This window comes from Hippoglossus stenolepis, chromosome 3 (genome assembly GCF_022539355.2).
Source record: "Hippoglossus stenolepis isolate QCI-W04-F060 chromosome 3, HSTE1.2, whole genome shotgun sequence".
Classification (NCBI taxonomy): Eukaryota; Metazoa; Chordata; class Actinopteri; order Pleuronectiformes; family Pleuronectidae; genus Hippoglossus; species Hippoglossus stenolepis.
In genome coordinates this window covers 16929830-16948555 of record NC_061485.1, presented here as the reverse complement: position 1 = coordinate 16948555, position 18726 = coordinate 16929830, and the positions used below count along the sequence as shown (strand labels likewise).

The following is an 18726-nucleotide window of genomic DNA, read 5'->3' as shown; positions in this document are numbered from 1 at the left end:
ATTTGCCTTCCTGTGTGTATTTGTGCTACGTCTTTTCCAGTAGTTGACTTGTATAGGAAATTTCTGTCTCTGCCAGGAAACGTGCTCTCCAACCTGCTAATAGCCGCACCTCTCTGTCCGACTGTCATTAACACACGCGCTGCCCTTTGTCCCTCCGCTTGTCCCATTGACCTGCTTTTACATGCAGAGGTGTTTCTGACATAACAAGAGACCACATCTGGGGGGCTTCGACTCTGCAATGAGAACGTATCAAGCAGCGTACCTTTTTCCACGCTGAAAAAGAACAGCCCCCCGCAGCACATTTGGGATTGTTTAGGTGTATTGTTTCCTCGCCTGCAGAATAACAGCGTGGCTGTTTTCTTTTTTCAGTGTCCGTCAGCAAAGCATGTTGGGGAGAAAGAGCTGAGAGCTGCATTAGCCATTACTCCTCTGAGTCACCTGATGAAAGTTCTTTCAGCAAGCCTGCACCTCCCTTATTAACAAACATCTTTACTTATAGTGCTCAATAATAATAGTTCACTGGTGGCTCGGATGAGCTTTATCTCAACTACACAGTGCTGTACAGTGTACGGAGCAGGGAGGTGGTCATTCCTGTTAAAACTGTGCTGTGTAATCAGTGGTTTTATTATTGGCTAATAAGACTAAATTAAAGGCAGTGCGTCCTGTGAACAACCACTTTCGGAGACATGGCTTGCAAGTGTCAAACATGTGCCTGTGTGTGTGTGTGTGTGTGTGTGTGTGTGTGTGTGTGTGTGTGTGTGTGTGTGTGTGTGTGTGTGTGTGTGTGTGTGTGTGTGTGTGTGTGTGTGTGTGTGTGTGTGTGCGCGCTGCATTGCCTTGAGTGTTTACAGCAGAGTAACATGAGGAGCAGATCAGCTTGTCCCGCCTACACCATAACTCTAAATGCAGAACCACAGCTGTGTTTCTATACATACGAGGGACCAGGGTTAGAGGAAAAAATAGGTGCTTGAGGGAAGATGTTAAATAAGCCACACAAATTAAAAAAGGAAAGCAGCATGAGCATGTGATTGAATAAAAGTTATTAATAGCTTGATTGATAAATCACAGGTAAAGAAATTAACCCACTTAAGGTTGGAGGCCAATGTGGAGGTCATTTGCTGCTGCCCATGCATGTGTGCAGGCTAGTGTGTGTGTGTTTGTGTGTGTGTGTGCATGTGTGTGTAGGTAGGGGGATGGGGTACCAAAGGAATTGGTTGTTTCAACCCCACCCTCCCAAAAAACACTAAGATCAATGTACCAGATCAATACAAGTCATTGATAATAACTGAACTTCTCATGTGATCAGTGAAGGAGAAAATTCACCATTTTGCAGGACACGAGCATGCACGTGTCCTGCATGCTCGTTCATCACACTGAAAGTAAACAGTCAGAAACCCGTGCAAATAAGATCATACACAAATGCATTCAGGAGCACGCATGCAGAATTCCATGCACACACACACAGAGAGCAGGGGGATACAGGCTCTTCTCTGACACTGCATGATAGGTCACTTTTTCCCTCTCTCTCCCTTCCTGCTGAAATAGTTTTAACAAAAGAGAGGGAGAAGGCAGGGGGAGGGGTGGCGTGGTTGGGGGAGGGGATGTATGTGCTGCTCTGTTGTCACTAGGCCGGAGAGAGAGCGAGAGGGGGGGAGGGAGAAGGGAGCTGGAGGGCGAGCGAGGGAGTGTAGGAGCAAAGGATAGGGTCCCAGAAGAGAGCAGAAGCCTCACACACACATACACACACTCACTCACAGAGACACGCTCATGTCAGCTCCCTCTGTTTTACTTTGTGGAATAGTAGTGGATTACTTTCCAAACTGAGCCACTCACTGAGTAGACCCAGGCATGATCAGGTCAGTAACCATTTACTCACTTGTTGAAAAAAGATTGTGTTTATCTCCGTTCAACAGTAATGACAATGATTCTGCTGCTTCTGGCACATTCCTGTCTTTTTCCACTGTTCTCCATTCTCTCTTCCTAATATATGACCTCTTCTATGTATTTTCCCATTCTACATGCTATAGTTTATTCTCTCTACACACACGCATGACATTCTCATCAGTTAGTCCTCTATACGTTACCTCACACATTCATTCCTCACGTTTTTTCCTCGTGTTGGAGAACCCCCATGTCCTGCAGAGAGTACAAAGTTCTTTTTGCTGTTGTGGTTTGTGCTGTTTGTGTTGAAACGTGGTTGGCTTCAAAGAATTAGAAACTTGTCTCCGCTGGCCGTGCGGTTTAGTGGTCAGAGGGTAAATGCCCCCCCCCCTCACACATGCATGCAAATGTGCATGTACAGATAGACACATGGGAAGGAAAAAGCCAAAGCAAGATCACTCAGAGTGCATGAGAAACAATCAGGTCAATATTAGATGCTTTCTGCAAGTAATCCCCCAAAGTATGTGTCACTGTAGCTTATTTTAAAAAGGAATTATTGCAATAAAGTGCATTTTTTCAATGTCCAAAGAGTCTCGCTTTGAGTGACGTCAATCAAAATATGTAACCACGTCATACTTGTGGTGTCTGTTGGCTCTGACGCTGACATGTGTGCGTTCTTCAGGTGGCAGCGTGTCGGAGCAGCGTTGAAGTGTGAGATGAACCATGGAGGGGTGCAGGAGGCCAGTCACTAGCCGAGCCAGCAGCAGCCTCACAACCACCAGCAGCAGCAGGAGAAGCAGTAGCCCAGGGAGGCCCCGGAGCATGCAGCTGGGCTCTCACTAGCACCAAGTGGACCCGGTCCTCTCCTCTTCACCTGGGGGCCAGGGCTGCAGAATGCTCAGTCCTGTCACCCCATACAGTAAGTGTGCACTGATTTTATCTACACGTGTGTATACGCCTCATGCTTGGATGTTTGAATTTATGTATCATGTCCAAAAATGGGGCTCATTAGACCTGATATATATATGAATACCGTGTCCCAGCTTGGCTCGAGTGTGTTTTCCTGCACACCTTTATCTTTTGACCCCTCTTTTGTCCAGGACTCATCTCCTGTGGCTGTGTAGAGGGAAGCAAGGGGCTGGGGGGGGGAGAAGTCATGTTGAGAAGGCAGATATGCTAATGGCTATAGCAGCTGAAGCTCCAGGCTTTGCAATGAGGAATTTTATAGAAATTGGTTCAGTGGCTGTTTTTCCAGCCTGTCCACATGAATATTATAATTTTTTTGTGATTAGACACCTACAGCCTTTAGGAAAAACATATAGAATGAGCTCAGAGGAGCCGCCTGTGTATTTCAAGCTTTTCTTTAAGAACTTGGGATGCATAAAATGTTGTTTATAACAACAAATGCACAATCATACCTGTATTACATCTTCATGTAAGATGAAGAATGACTCGTTTCTCAAATTAAAAGCCTGTATATACTTCTAATTATTCATAAAAACAGTTTACATGAACTGTCAGATTTTCCCTTCAGCATTAACCTCAACAACTTAGCAACGTTTTGTGTTGAGTGTGTGACTGAGTGTTATCTCACTTGGCAGACCTCAATATGTTCTGCAGGTGAAATCACATAAATCTCATTGACACATCGCAGAACGGTGTCAGTTTGTATATATGCTAATCATGAGAGGTTGCTATCCAGGCTGATGAATATGCTTATATTGATTGCCTGGGCTTATTGATTAGGCCGAGCTTTAACAGGATTACAACGCTAACATGATTGGAATAATGCAACAGGGATTTACTTCTACGTGCATTTTGTATTCCAAAGAGCAACACAACGAGACACAGAGACAAAATGGACGACGTGAGAATGAGAGTTTTTGGAGTAGACAGAAGTTTTAGTAGCGTGCGTGTGTCACATTCCTTCCTCAAAAAGTCTCAGTCGGTGTCACTTTAGATTTCTCCCCATGGAAACTTGCAACTTAGTCCTATACTGGCCTTTATTTACAGCATTTTCTTGTCAGGTCTCACACATTACTTACCATACACAAACAAGCAAACAAGTAATCACAGTTAGCGACACCTCATTAAAGGCTCTGTCCATAATGACGGCAGTGTGTGACAGGAAGAAAGGAATGAGCAGTTGTGGCCATTTCTCACTTGTCAGTTTCCAGGGTGAAGCCATCCTGCGAATAAAAGCCAGATTCTTAGTAACCTGGTGTCAACAGCCTCTCATTAGTCCCGCATTGAGTGACTCATAAAAACACATCGGCCTCCACCTTTACACACACACTCATTAGTCCGCCACAGTAATCATGAAAGCTTGTTAAGCAAATTGTAGCACACCTCAGATTCTCATTAGGTGTCATAGTAAAGAGCTGCGCTGCTGCTGCTGGTGGTGGACAGGGAATGACAGAGAAAGAGCAAAGTGAAGGGCAGATGGAGAGGACGCGCGGAGGGGACTGGTCAGCTGCAGCCTGATATATGAGTGGACACAATAAGCAGAGAGGGGGCCAGGCCAGCCTCTGCCACATGTGTGTGAGCTAAAAGAGTGGGGGAGGGGGACAACTGACCACACAGGGTCGAACACACAGTCCTGTCTTTTACTACAGCACATTGTGAAGCACAAGAGGAAGACTGTGGCTACAATCAGAGGGAAAGAAAATTGAAACAAGAGGAGCAAAATAATCCTAAAGCGGACTCATTTCTCAGCGGTGCTCAGAGATAAATCAATTCCATTGGATGTGAGTGGCGCGGAAAAATCCACGTGCACACTCATTGCCATGTGTCACCGCCCTGTGATTTGTTGTCTGAAACAACTCGTGTAAGAAGGGATAAGTGTGGAAGTTCATTCAGATATGGTACAGTAGCTGATTGGCTGTCAGCAGCGTGGTCTGGTGAGGCGTGCAGGCCTGTTGGGGATAAGGGGGAAGGGGAAAATTGTGTGTGTGTGTGTGTGTGTGTGTGTGTGGCGGGGTCCTCCTTCATGCTTTAGACTATGGTCTCTGCTTACATAACAATCTGACCCTCATTTGCTCTGTACACTAGAAGCACAGAGATAGCTGGTTGATTTGTGTGTGTGTGTGTGTGTGTAGTCCATCGTCCAGTGCAACAGGAGCCGTGACAGGCTCCGTGTAGACTAATACACCATTTCTGCTCTGATGTGTTCTGTATTGATCTTCTGGGCACTGGTGTGAACTAACTCTTAACTAATACAAATTAGCCTGTAATGTACAAACAGCCGAGAGGATCATTTATCAGCATTGTAAGAAAGCACACTCTCTCTCTCTCTCTCTCTCTCTCTCTCTCTCTCTCTCTCTCTCCCTCTTCTCCCTCTCTTCCTTCAGCCTGGGAGTGGACAGTGTGTGTGTGTGTGTGTGTGTAGCGTATGGAGAGGATATGTGCTTTGTAAATAGATCTCAGGTTAGATTCCTGGCATTCCAGCAACCTGACTCATCCGATAGATGACCAAGAAGTCCCTCAGCCTGTTGGCCTGCTGCACCGTAAACCCACAACGCAGGAGTGCATCTTGGTGTGGGTGTGTGTGTGTGTGTGTGTGTGTGTGTGTGTGTGTGTGTGTGTGTGTGTGTGTGTGTGTGTGTGTGTGTGTGTGTGTGTGTGTGTGTGTGTGTGTGTGTGTGTGTGTGTGTGGTTGTGAGTCTGTCCGTCCTCAGGAAATGTAAGCCTTTTGTTTATTGTGAGTGGAGTAAAAGCACTAACAGAGGAGCTCTCAGTAAGGGCGAGTTTTGTTTCCACTCCCCAACCCAACCAGCCGTCCGGCCAGGCAGCAGCTCTGATGCTTCACAACCCCCAAATCCCATTCCAGGCAGCCCCTTCCCCCACATGTACTTTCATCTAATTAACCTCTAATTACTCATACTGACCATGCAGTGGACCACGAGTCGGACCAGCCTCCACTGATGCACAGAAAACAGCCATGACTTGGCATCATTGTGTTTTCTTGAGAGCAAAAAACAACGTGGTCAGGCAGTGCAATATATTGTTTATTATTTATTATTTATTATTTATTATTTATTATTTATTATTTATTATTTATTATTTATTATTTATTATTTATTATTTATTATTTATTATTTATCAGATACGTTTTTTGTTTATTCCATTCTGATAACACTGATGAAGAAGGAAAGGCTCTAGCGCCGAAACTGGTTTTAGTGGAAGCTGTTGTCGGCCTGATCGAGAGCTGGGGGTCACATTTAGTCCATCTCTTTACTGGATCGAACCGGCTGCTGTTTACAAGCACCCTACTCCCTGCTTTACACACCGATGCACACACACACACGTAGTGCGTATTTTGCTGTATGGTCACCCTCGTTGCCATGTTGTATGTAGGTTTCAGTCTTGAAATGGACAGGAGAGGAAAAGGAGCGGTGTTTATCGCAGCGCTGTAATTATACGTCGCCTCCTGCTCTGGTCAGATTGCAGGAGGCGGTGCTGTTTCTTTTGGTTCAGGGAGATGTGAATAGCTTATATGCACCTCTTCAAATATATAACTACATCTATGTAACTGGTGTGGCCATTAAAAACATGCACTTGTAACAGATTCTGATTAGTCTGCTTCAGATCTTTACGTTTCCTTCCCTTCCATCTCCTCCTCTTATGTAATCTTGCTCTTTTCAATTACGTGATGGTGAAGCCATTTGCAGTTCAAACATTCCCATCACCACAATTGTTACGGGTCAGTGTGAAGAAATCAATGTGAGATAAACATTCTGTCAGTTGCTCGCCAGCACTGTAAATACATAAATAAATAAAACCACAGATTCTGAAGGTAATACAGTAATTTCAGTGACACCTTGACACTGGCTGCTCAGACAATCATTAAGAGTTATAACTGTGGACCAATGCTCCTTCTTCTGGTCGGTAACTTTAGAGTACTGAAGAAAAAATCTGACTAGAGACTTCTGTGTCTGGATAGGCACTAATGTTGAGATCGACCTTAGAACTGTATTAAAAACACAATAATATTAATCATGTCAGTGAGGAAAAGATCAAACCGTCAGGCATCTATGTTGCCCTGTCAATTAAAATTAAAAAAAAACATTTACAGCTAACTTTAAAGTTTGATCTCCGGCTTCTCCAGTCTGCAAATTGTCCCTGGAGAAACCTCTAAATTAAGATACAGACAACATACAAGAATATCAGATCTATTCTATGCAAAAGTGCTGGAGGGAGGAATAAAAAGTGGGTTAAGCTGGACCCCAGACATAATATGCAAACTCTCAGTGGAAGTAAAAGGGTATTAAATGTAAAGCGATGGGAATGTTGGAGTGGTGGTGGATGTCTGAGAAGGGTGATTATTGTGTATGACTGGAGAATGTGAGGAATGTGACTTTAAATTACTTTCTTGCTTGTCTGGACTGCAAAGAAAGCCCTGTGTGTGTGGACGCTCTGCAAATATCTGTGGCACTACATCACAGACGCATTTGACAATAGTTGAGTCTTAAACTCATCACATTGATCACTGAGCATTAGAGGTGACGTCATTTTCGAGTTGAAAACAGGGTTATGAAGGATTTAAACAGACATGTGTAGGAACAGTGTCGCAACAACACAGCATATGTAATATGTTTGTGCTCCACTGCTGATATTCTGTAAGCCGAGTGCTCTCAAGGGTTTGACCTCCTTTCATATTCCCGTTTCCATGGTTTTATCTTTCCATGGTGTCCAGTAGCCAAACTGCTGGAGGACGGAACCAAAGGAAACACTGGTTTACTGCTCGGCAGAATGATAATCACAATGATTAAGGAAAACTGTCATAGTTGCAAGCCGGCTTAGTGCTCATCTTTGTCTCTTGGTAAGCCAAGCACGGCCAAGAATGAAGGGGTGTTTTCAAGCCCCAAGCCAACATGAGATGCTAGATTAGGGTTAGGGGCTCCCTCGGTCATCCCTCCTAAGACCCAAACCCTGCTCCCTAATATCCTCACTTCAACACAGATGTCTGACGCTGCAGCGCTCAGGAACCATAAGAGGTTTTAATCAACCCCCGGAATCCCAGAAATTGACATCTCCTGGAAAATAGCACAATGGAATCATAAATTGAATGCTATAAAATCGGAACTAAGACTATCTTACTGTGTACGGAGCGTGAAAACACAACAGGACTTTTCAGATCTTTATGGTGTTAGAAACCATAGTTTTCTCCTCTCAAGTCATTTTATTATTTTGAATCATAATAATAATATGAAGTAGATGTATCTATATTTTTAGAGGGGTGCTATTTTGACTATCAAAAAGAGAAAAGGTGATAGTTTGACAGGAATGGTCAAACTATCACCAGCACAACAAACTATGGTCACTATTGCCTCTAAATGAGAGATGTCCCTAAACCATTTTTACTTGCTGATACTGATTCTGAGACTTTGTGATACAGAGTTGACAAGTGACAGATTGACAAGTGGATTAAGTGACTTAATCCTAGAAAATAAATCACAAAAATACCAACACCAAAATCGGTTAAACCCTTTAAAAAAACAAATACATATTAAATACAAAGTTCTATGAAAACCATAGAACGTTTTTAAGTATTTAGAACAAAAATGAAAAAATCTATGAATACACAACAATTACTAACTTCAAATAGCTCAAAACTGAAGTCCGCCATTTTACTTGTGAGACTAACGATAAACCTACTCACCGCTCTAAAAACTGTACTCACCTGTGGCAGTACAACACAACAGCTGTTTTGGAGTAGTGATGAATAAGTGATTTCCTGCAGTTTTTTTTCTGGGTGAAACTCTACTTTAAAGATGTGGTATTGGATCAATACATAGATTTGCGTACTCGCTGATGCCCAATCTGGCATTTTCGTCAGTATCGGAACAAATATATCCATAGCCATGTATTTGCAATGGTTTGACTTTTATTTTCTTAGGTTATTGGACAATAATGATCAAGAAAGGTTTCTTTTTTATGAAGTTGTTAGATCATCTTGGAATACAGGCTTCCTCTACGTTACAGGCTTACTGAAGGGATAAGAAGTAAGAATGGCCAGTGATGCTTCTTTAATTCTTGTCAGATTGTCACCAAGCACTGACACTCCCATAAGTCCCGTGTGCTCTAATCCTTCATTAGTCTGGTTCTCTCAGTCTGGTGCTTAAACCATCCAGACCCTGCTTCACTCCTCCGTCATCTGCTCTCAGAGTGATCCTACTCAGGGTCTGTTTTCTTCACATTCCTGCACTGAGTTTTGATGAGGATTCAAGATGCAGTAGATTCCTGCGCTCAAATATGGCTTGGATAGATTAGAGACCATCTGGGGTGTGAGGAGTAGATTAAAGGTAAAGCGGCAAGCGATTGGCTCATGCCTTCAATCATCATGACCAGTGAGTATCACTCTGATGACCCTGAGCATCGCGTCTGTGTGGGTGTGTGTGTACGACACCTAGATTTCAATGGATGTGCAAATACGGCCACAAGCCAGAGGATTGTTTAACACTGTTTGATTCTTCAGATACTGATTAATGTTCAGATCCTTCAGTGTTGTTATTGCAGCCAACCAGTGGGCGACAGACTTGTTTATCATGCCGGGTAGAGAAATAGTATGATTGTATGTTTCGTATTGTTCTGAAATATTTGTAGAACTGCAGAGGCAGAAAAAAGCAACAATTTCAAAATGCTAAAAGTAATGAGTATAATTTCTATATCAAGGATAACAAAGGGTGATTAATTGAACTTAAAATTAGGCTCACAGATACACTATGTTGTTGCAGAAAAGCTGATCTTCATTCATTAACAGTGGTAGCCAGTTTGTAGTCAGAATATCTAAAGAAATGGACCATTTATCTACTATTTACCCAGTTAGATAAGGGTAGAGCATGTTAATGTTCTCAGTTAACTATATAGCCCCTAATGACAGGTCACACATTTGCCTCTTTCAATCTGTTCCAAAAAACAACATCCTCTAAAGTTAGAGCCTCGATACAGGGACACATAATTCAGTTTGTAGAAAGTGAGGAGGGAAACTTTCAGAGTTAAAAAAGCAAACATCAGATGAAAACAACTTCTCAACGTTTTAATTCACAATATGGTCAAAACCCAAACTAAAACATTATCCAGGTCGGATTGGATAATATTTATGTATGTTGAAAAAAAAACTATATATCTGACAAAAAAGATGCAGCTGGACCCCTTTTTCTTTCGTTTTTATCATCCATGTTTTCACAGTTATAGCAGAAAATTGCTTAAGTGATATCCATACGCCAATTCTGCATCATAGTGTACCTGTGAGAGTATCCATAGCAACCAGTTTACCCCAAATCATTTGAATGTCTGCATTTAGTAGGATAAAACAAAAAATCACAATTTTATTGTGAATTCATCCTTTAACTTCATCAGTGTTTCTTCCTTTGTTTTCATGTCTGTCTTGTACATGGACAGACTGGTTGACAAGGGGCCGCTCGGTACAGGTGTCCCCATACATCCAGTTGGACCTCTTTTTTGGGGCTTTGAAATTGACATGAATGACTGAACCATTTAACCTTCCAGGAAGAAGTGAGCAGACACTGGCTTAATGCATCCATCAACACCCTCCTGTCAGGGCTCCATGATACTGTAGATATCATTTTGTAATTTCTAATATGATGTACGGAGTGTGGTGGGAATATACCGTAAGCCCCATCTCCACGTCTGTGCTACAAAGTTTTTTTCTCTTGCGGGTTGGGCACCGTGATCGGGTAGAATTCCCCAGAGCCCAGGGATTTCTCAGATCCTGGGTGGAGCCTGTGACGGTCACGAGCGCTGCGATCCCTGGATTGGATGAGTGGGATTATTGGGCTGAAGGATCATTTAATTTAGGGATCAACATGTGGACCGTTTAGAGGCCCATCTGGTGGTCCAAGTCATGTGACCTGATAATAATCCACATACAGACAGTTTCAGAGCAGACGTGTGAGTGATGAAGTCTGCTTATGTGGGATAATGGAATAAATCCCAACACCTCCCACCGCTGCTATTAGTTTGCTGTTTTCTTTCTGGACAGATAAATACAACTATCATCATTAGGGTCTTGAATAGAGTCGAGTAAGTAAGACACTTTGATTTCCAGGAATAAGTTACTGGGCATATTCCACTGTGCTGTCAATTAACTATCATAACAATCAATAAACCAATTGCTGAATTAATTACTTCTACCTCCTCCAGGTTATGTTTTGATTAGTGTATTTGTTTATCCCTCAGTTAGCAGGACTAGCAAAAACTACACAACCAATTTCCATGAAACTTGGTGGAAGGATGTGGTGTGGGTCAGGAAAGAACCCAATACATTTTGGTGCGGATCCAGGAATTATTTTTTACTTTCCAAAATTTTTGTTGAACAATTCATGGATTTGATGGGGGGAAAAAAAACAGGAATGTTTAGAGGCTGATTTTTATGAATGTGGACAATTTGGTGCAGATCCCTAAAAACTCTGGATCTGGTGAATTTAAATGTGGTTTCATCAGTTGGGTGTTGATGGAGGTTTGTGCTCTACTGAGAGTCATTCTTGTTTATAATGAAAATAAATTGTTGTTCTGAATCGTAGCTAAACTCATAAAGCAATCACATTCTTGTTATGATCTTCAATGATACATCCTTTTATCTGTTTAAAATAAGGTGAAAAACATTCCTCTAAAAGATAATTTCCCCCCAAAAAAGATTTAATTCATTTTATTTATAAACATTTTTCTCACTTTTAAACCACAGAGATCAAACCGTTTGCCTGTTAAAACAGAAGGATAATTTACCCACCAACTACGGAGAGTATAAATCATGGTGTATCAGTAGCATGTCTTACTACATCCTGCCATAGGAATTATTTATCTACCATTTCTGGTGAAATCGAGGCCGTGCCTTCTTCCTCTGGCTCCGGCCTGGGGTCAAGACAGTTTAATAATACTCTGCAATGCCTGGAATGTCAGCCTAATGCCAGTTCAAAAAGACAAGCCCACTACCACTAAACCAGTGGATTACCCTGCTTCTGTAAATGTGCATGTAGAATCACACATGGCACTTGAAAATCAGACCCTTATTTTTTTTAATCGGTTCACTTGTAATAGTTCATTCCTGCGTCAGTCCAGTGTCTGTGTGTAATATTTTCAAACAACTACTCCCCCCCCTTCCACCCTCCACACAGCGACCCCGCCCCCCCCGTTCCCCCTGTCCAGCAGACCCCTGAGGTTTCGGCCGAATTAGATCACACGCTCGGTGGGGGTGGCTTTGTGGACTAAGAGTCTCATAGAGAGACAACAATGGCCCCAATGTGAGCGAGGCAAAGGCAGAGGGCAGTGTGCTGGCTGATAGAGGCTTATCGCCGTGGAGACCAGGCTAAGGGCTATGTTGGCGGCTTCGTATAAAGATTAGAACAGTTGCCCCCTGCCTGGATGAGACTGTGGGGAAGAGCACTGGCTAAGCGCTGACATGATTCTGGAAGAGAGTCAGTTTGTCAAGGTGATTATGAGGGCAAATATTCATGAAGGCTGTCTTTTAGCTTGGTTGAGTTTTGGAAGAAGGAGGAGGAAAACTAATGCAAATTGACAAGACAAAATGCTGCAAATATGTCATTTAAAACATTCCATACATCATGTTATGCTTGGTCTTTTCCTTAGGTCTGTTGAAGATGCACTGGTCTCCGGAGCACGCTGCCCCCTTATCTCAGTGGCCTGAGCAGCACCTTGATGTCACCTCCACCACCTCGCCCCCGTCTGCCCACAAACACGACCCCTACTCTACAGCTGCTCGCCGTGGCTTCGGCCCCACGGGTTACCCCTGGGCCAGTGATGACATATCAGCCCTCACTGCTTCTTCTCTGCTGAAACGCTATGCAGAGAAATACTCTGGCATGGAGCTGTCCTACGACCGCCCCCCTGCTGGAGCCTACTCAGAGCCTGGACCTTTCCTGAAAACGGAGCCTGAGGCCTGGGCTCTGGGTCAGAGCATGGAGTGTTACCCTGGACTAGAGGTATTAACTGGCACCAAGGTGGGTTCTGCCTCTGTGGGCATCCCAGCCACAGGAAGTGTAACAGTCATAAGCAGCAACTTGGCGTCTGAGCCAAGTTACGGTGGCGCTAGCTCCTGCAATGCCCCGTCATCTCAGGAATACCCTCCTGCCTACAACAGCACCTACCTGTCCTCAGGATACTGCCCTCAGCCCAGCGCAGCACTTCCCCCCGCCACGCTACACTCTCTGCAGGCCACACCCACTCTAGTGCCCAGCTACAGCGCCAGCACTCCTGTCTACAACTACCCTCCTGGGTGCTACCCCCAAACCAGCCTGTCCTCTGGATACAGCCACCCCAGTGCCTCCTACCTGCCCTCTGGGATTAGTGCCCTGACTCCTCTGGCCCCTCGGCCCACCATGTTGGGGGGGAGTTACAGCTACGCGTCTCACAGCCTTGGAGGGAGCTCCGAGGCCGGGGCGCCACTGAAACGCAAGGCTTTCGAGATGGTGGAGGAAGGACAGGAGGGAGCAGAGGTGGAGGGATCACGCTACAGAAAGTACGGCAACGGAAACAGTCACAGCAAGAGCCACGGCAACGTGCACGGCAACGGCTATGATATTGGCGGCCCCGCCTCAGATCCACAGGCCTACAAACCCGGAAAGCCTCTGATGTCGCCCCCGTATGGCGGGGCAGGGGACTACAGCCCACCGTCGGGCCTTGCAGGAGAGAGTGTATCAGGGGAGCACAACTTTCCTCAGCAGCAGCAGCAGCAGAGAATGTCCATGAAGATACCTGCCCCCCACACACGATCTGAGGATCCAGGTGGAGGCCGCTGACACTCTCTATGCCACTAATGGAGAGGATTCCCTCGCTCTTATAAAGCAACCAGAGTTTTTAATCCAGGCAGATTTGGGGGAATGGCATTAGGTTTATCAACGAATGGTTTAATTTCACTACAAACACAAGATGGCACAAGACTGGTATTTCCTGTGCGTCTTTTTTTTTTCCATCACTCATGTTTTTTCCAAAGATTCACAGGGGCCTTTAGCCCCCGTAAGGTCGAGGTAAGTCTTAGGGGTGAGGTCGAGGCATTCTCTATATGGATATTATTAAGACAGTCTATATGTGTGAGTGTCTGTTTCTCTCAGGATCCTATTTATTTCCTTTCTGCTACTGTGGTAACAGCACTGCAATGTTGCAGATGTTTGAAGTCAGTGTAATTATTTGTGGCCGTTATGTGTGTGACAGGCCTTTGACTGCAATATGTTCTACCACACCACAGAAAGAAAAATCATTACTGACCAAAAAAAGTAAGGAGAGCAATAACTGAAACGGTGAGATTGCCACACTTCTTCAGCACAATCACTGCTACTTTACACAGCTCACTACACGCGACCTGTGTCACTCGAGAAATGAATGTTTCCCTGCTTTTTTCCGTTAACATATTCTTAACCTTTATTTTTCAGTTTCCTTCACCTCTTTCTTTCTTCTCTGTTTTGCCGCCTCAGCAACTTGTGTCTGTGTCCAGTTTAAGCACGCCAAGCTGCTCATCAAACGATCACATGATAGTATACATGAAGCCGCCCTTGAGAATGTTTTCACCTCAGGAAAGAGTGGAGAAATAATCTAAATGTAAATTAGATTTTATTCATTTAAAACCTTTTTATTTATTTTTTTGCATTCACACAATGACATTATACAGATTTATGCTGACCATGTGTTGCTTACATGCAGATTTATATCTTCAAACAAACGGGTGTGTCTGAATGATAATACCTGTTCCAGTTTATGCCTCAACTTAACCGATGAACAAACAAAAAGGGCACTCAGTAGAGCACACCTTACACACGATTGTCTAGTTCCTATAGTAGAAATATAAAAAGGAAAAAGGAAGGGGTCAGGAAAAAAAGTTCTTAAAGCTAGGGTTGGTAATCCTGGAAAAGTTAGCAAACTTTGTTGTTTCAGGAACAAATCACCAACTCTACCTTTAATCCATATCAGCACCAATTCCATCGATTTAGTAGTTGTTGCATAATCCTGCTAACAAATTAACCAACAAGCAGACAAAGGGGAAAATGTAATCTTCTTGGTGGAGGTAATTACCACGCTTGAGTTTTCTTTCTGCTAAAATTCACTCAGAGCAAACATGTTGAAGGTGTATGAGCCTGTTTGGATGCACAGACCAGTGAATGAGTGACGTGCAGATTTCTATAAATGCGTCTGGGTGAGAACATCCAACAAAGTCAACATGACTTTCTTTATGAAGACCTGCTTGTCCCCTAGGATTTGCTTCTTCTTTTTTTTTCTAAATATGCATTGTCTTTACCTTTGCCTCTGAAAAGGATGATTTATAGTTGTGTTATTGAATACTCAGGAAGAATATTGTTACCTCAGAATGATAAAAAAAAAAAGAATGTATGTTATTACCTTTGGGTGTTTGTAAGGAGCTTTAAGGAGCAAGATGAAAATGGAGCCATGGCTTTGTCAAAGAGAAAAAGATACTCTGAACACTTCAGGGAAATAATGAACTTACAAGGCCTTTGATACAAACCGTAGAATATATACACACACACACACACACACACACACACACACACACACACACACACACACACACACACGCACATGCACACGCACACACACACACACACACACACGCTGCTTCTTAGCTCTGGGGGAATTAAACTTGAGGTTTTTGTACCAAGGCCTGAAATGTTGAATGTAATTCAGATATTTTTTTTAAAAAGGACAATACATGCCATAATGTACATCGATTTATGTTTTTAGATATATGAAACATATTTTCTTCTTGTATAGATGTAATTCTCTTCTAGGTTTTTGATGGAGCAATGAATGACATGTTAAGTGTTAGTGTAGTTAGCAGTGGGGCAATGGTTTTGTGGACAAAAAAAAAAAGTCAAAGCAAAGCACTCCTGATAGACGACATTCGACATATCAAGACACACAGTACGTACCATGCTCTACAACAGGTATCTTCATTAATTGTCTTAATACAGTGTCCAGCTTCCATTTCCCATGTCAGTATTGTAAAACTACTTGACGGCACGTCACCGGTCAATCAGCTGGAATTTAGCTTTAACGTGAATTGACACCATGAAGAAGGGAGAAGTTAATTGTGACAGAGGTGCACTGTAAAAAGTACAGTCACAACTTTACATCCTTTTTTTTGCGGCTGTGATGTTTCATCCCATCATGAATTGTGCCATACCGTTGTATTTTGTGCGAAGAGAAGCCCCTCGGAGGCTGAAACAAAACCAAACTCCTGCCTAAACGCATGATCCCCTTTTAATAGTAAAATTTTTTTAGGCTGAGATGCAACTTCAGATTTTAGTCTGAAATCCAGTGTGGTGAAAAAAGTACTTTAATGCCTCTTTTTGGAAATATAAGCACATTCTTTAAAAAAAAATTAAACTTAATCAGAGGGTTAAACTGATTTTGCTTCAAATTATGCTGAGGAAGAAAAATGACAGATGAATAAATTGATGTAAAGCATATAATGGTGTATTCTTACCCCCAGATTTTAAAAGTGTTTAAGCGCTTAGCTTCAACAATTGAATGCTCTTCAATACCACACAGAGAATGTGCTCTACATTAACCCACGCGCTGCGACAGACGACGGATTATTCGCTGTTTATTCATGGAAGTATGTGGAGTTGAGTTTGTCCACAAGATCAAGAAATGGGATTTCAGTGTTATGACTTTTGTGATTCAGTTGTTCTTTTGTTGTATCTTGTACATTTTCTGTAACCACTTCTACCTCATTCTGAAGACGAACATTGAAATATTTATTTCATGTCATTTCACTAACCAGTCAATACTTGACCTGTTCTAGTCTACCTCACTAAAGACTGTTGTGTCATGGAAATGAAGATATACCAAAAAAATAATCGGACTTTGTCTTTTTGTCTGTGAAATCCTTGAGTGTTTGAATTTTCACTGAAATACACTCAGGTATAACGAGACCCTGACGTTTGTTGCACTGCTGCCGTTTCCTCACAAACACACTCACCAGGTCCAGCTCCATTCTGCAGCCTGACCCGTCCCATATTTCTCTTGGGGAAGTGACAACGATTATATGAATGTCCACTCTGAGGAAATACACTTCTTCCCTCTACTTCACCTGATATTACAACATGACACCATGACACAAACAAAGCAGTTTAACGCACTTTAAATCTCCTGCAAATACTTGTATTTACTCTGCTCCTCTGTGACATTCCTGAGGTATGATTTTTTTATGGCAAACTTTAAATCATGACTTTACCTAACATATTCCACACATTAATTATAATTATATAGTCTCCTGGAGGGAACGCTTCCAATTAATTCATAAAGTTAATGAACTTTTAAGTGTAGAGTTGAATTATCTTTCTAAACATATATAATTTATTTGTGAATAATTACTCTGGAAATCAACCACAGTATGCAGTCGCTTTATTCCATATTATGATGCTCTCACTAGAAATGATGAAGAAACCAGAGTCCATTTATGAAACCACATTTAAATTCACTGCACCAAAGTACACACACAATGAATATCAGTCCCCTCAACATGCTTGACTTTTTTGCCATCAAGATACATAAATTATTCTCAGAGCAATCAAGAAAAATTTAACAAATCATATGTTGTAATGTTGAAGATAGTGAACAATTGATTCATGAGTTTTTTTTCATACTGCATCTCTCCATCTTTTGTGGTAATCTGTCAAGTAGTTCTTGCATAATCCAAGCAAACACTGATGAAAACAACTTCCATGGTGGAGGTGAAAACACTGTGATAATTCAGTGATCTTTTGAATAAACTTAGTTATTTTTACTTGTGAAATTGTTCAGCAACCAGAGAGTTACTTATATCATGTTGGCTAAAGAGCCAGTAAGAAGCTGAAGAGAGCATATAGAATGAAAGGTCTGGATGAGTGGAGAAGATCCTGACCCTCTTCCTCTGGACGCCCCTGACCACAGCCTCATTGTCCGGAGGGCGGCGGGCGTGTGCTGGCATGAGACACACGTCTGAAACTGAAGTGTTTTCAGTCACAGTGACTCTCACCCCTCAGCAACATGCAAACGTCACAGCTAAACCCACTTTTACATTAAACTTATCTGGATCTTTTCTGGTGTTCTGCACACACCTCAAATAATGTGGCATCAAACATCAGACCAGCCAACCTCATCAAAACCTTTTATTTTTCTGAGCCTCTATTCCTAACTGCTGACCTCATCAGGAGCCTCTCAGGCCCAGTTTTTATCTTCATAAACTTCATAAATAACTTCATATCTTATTACTGCTGAAATTACCTCTTTACCCCTTTAAAATTCTTAAAAAGCTCAAGCAGCAGCTGCAGCAGTGTCACATACCAAATGTAACAGTGACACCTACAGGCTTGTTTCAAGAAGTACATTATTATATTAAATAACTGAGAATAATTATGTATATGGTGAACACTTCATAAAATTAGTGTCACGTAGTTATTTACACAATATAAAAAAAGAATTACTAACATGAATACATATGTACAAATCATGGGGCTTCTGATGGAGTATAAATTAGTTTAATTGTCAGCACATGTGGCTAAAACACATTCCAGCAGAGAAAGATGTCTCAGTTTGTATCGTTAATTTTCAGTTTTCATCTTGTTAATTCTAGACAGTTAAAAAGACATAACACTGTAACTTGTGTATTTCATATTTCCGTTCACTTCATTGTAGCATCACACTGGTTTTTCAGGTTCATGCCCAGTGGTGGTGACGTTGTACTGGTGATAGATGTGTTCTGCAGAGTGTCTCCTTCGGGCTGAGAGGAGAGTGGACTGAGGGGGACGGGAAGTCTATAAAATGGCAATTTTTTTCCATGCGATCTTGAGTCAAAGATGGATTAACTTACTG

The 18726-nt window shown here is 42.5% G+C and overlaps 1 protein-coding gene across 2 annotated transcripts; it reads left to right on the top strand.

Moving 5' to 3' along the window:
* The first annotated feature begins 1655 nt into the window (after positions 1 to 1655).
* On the top strand, positions 1656 to 16730 carry si:dkey-195m11.8 (fidgetin-like protein 2). Of its 2 annotated transcripts, XM_035152425.2 has the most exons (3): positions 1656 to 1856; positions 2564 to 2800; positions 12490 to 16730. In XM_035152425.2, the coding sequence occupies exons 2-3, from the start codon at positions 2776 to 2778 to the stop codon at positions 13656 to 13658; spliced, it is 1194 nt and encodes a 397-aa protein (XP_035008316.2). In that variant the 5' UTR covers positions 1656 to 1856; positions 2564 to 2775; the 3' UTR covers positions 13659 to 16730. The 2 variants fall into 2 exon arrangements, with proteins under 2 accessions (XP_035008316.2, XP_035008317.2); XM_035152426.2 differs by lacking the exons at positions 1656 to 1856; positions 2564 to 2800 and adding an exon at positions 6114 to 9230.
* The last annotated feature ends 1996 nt before the right edge of the window (positions 16731 to 18726 follow it).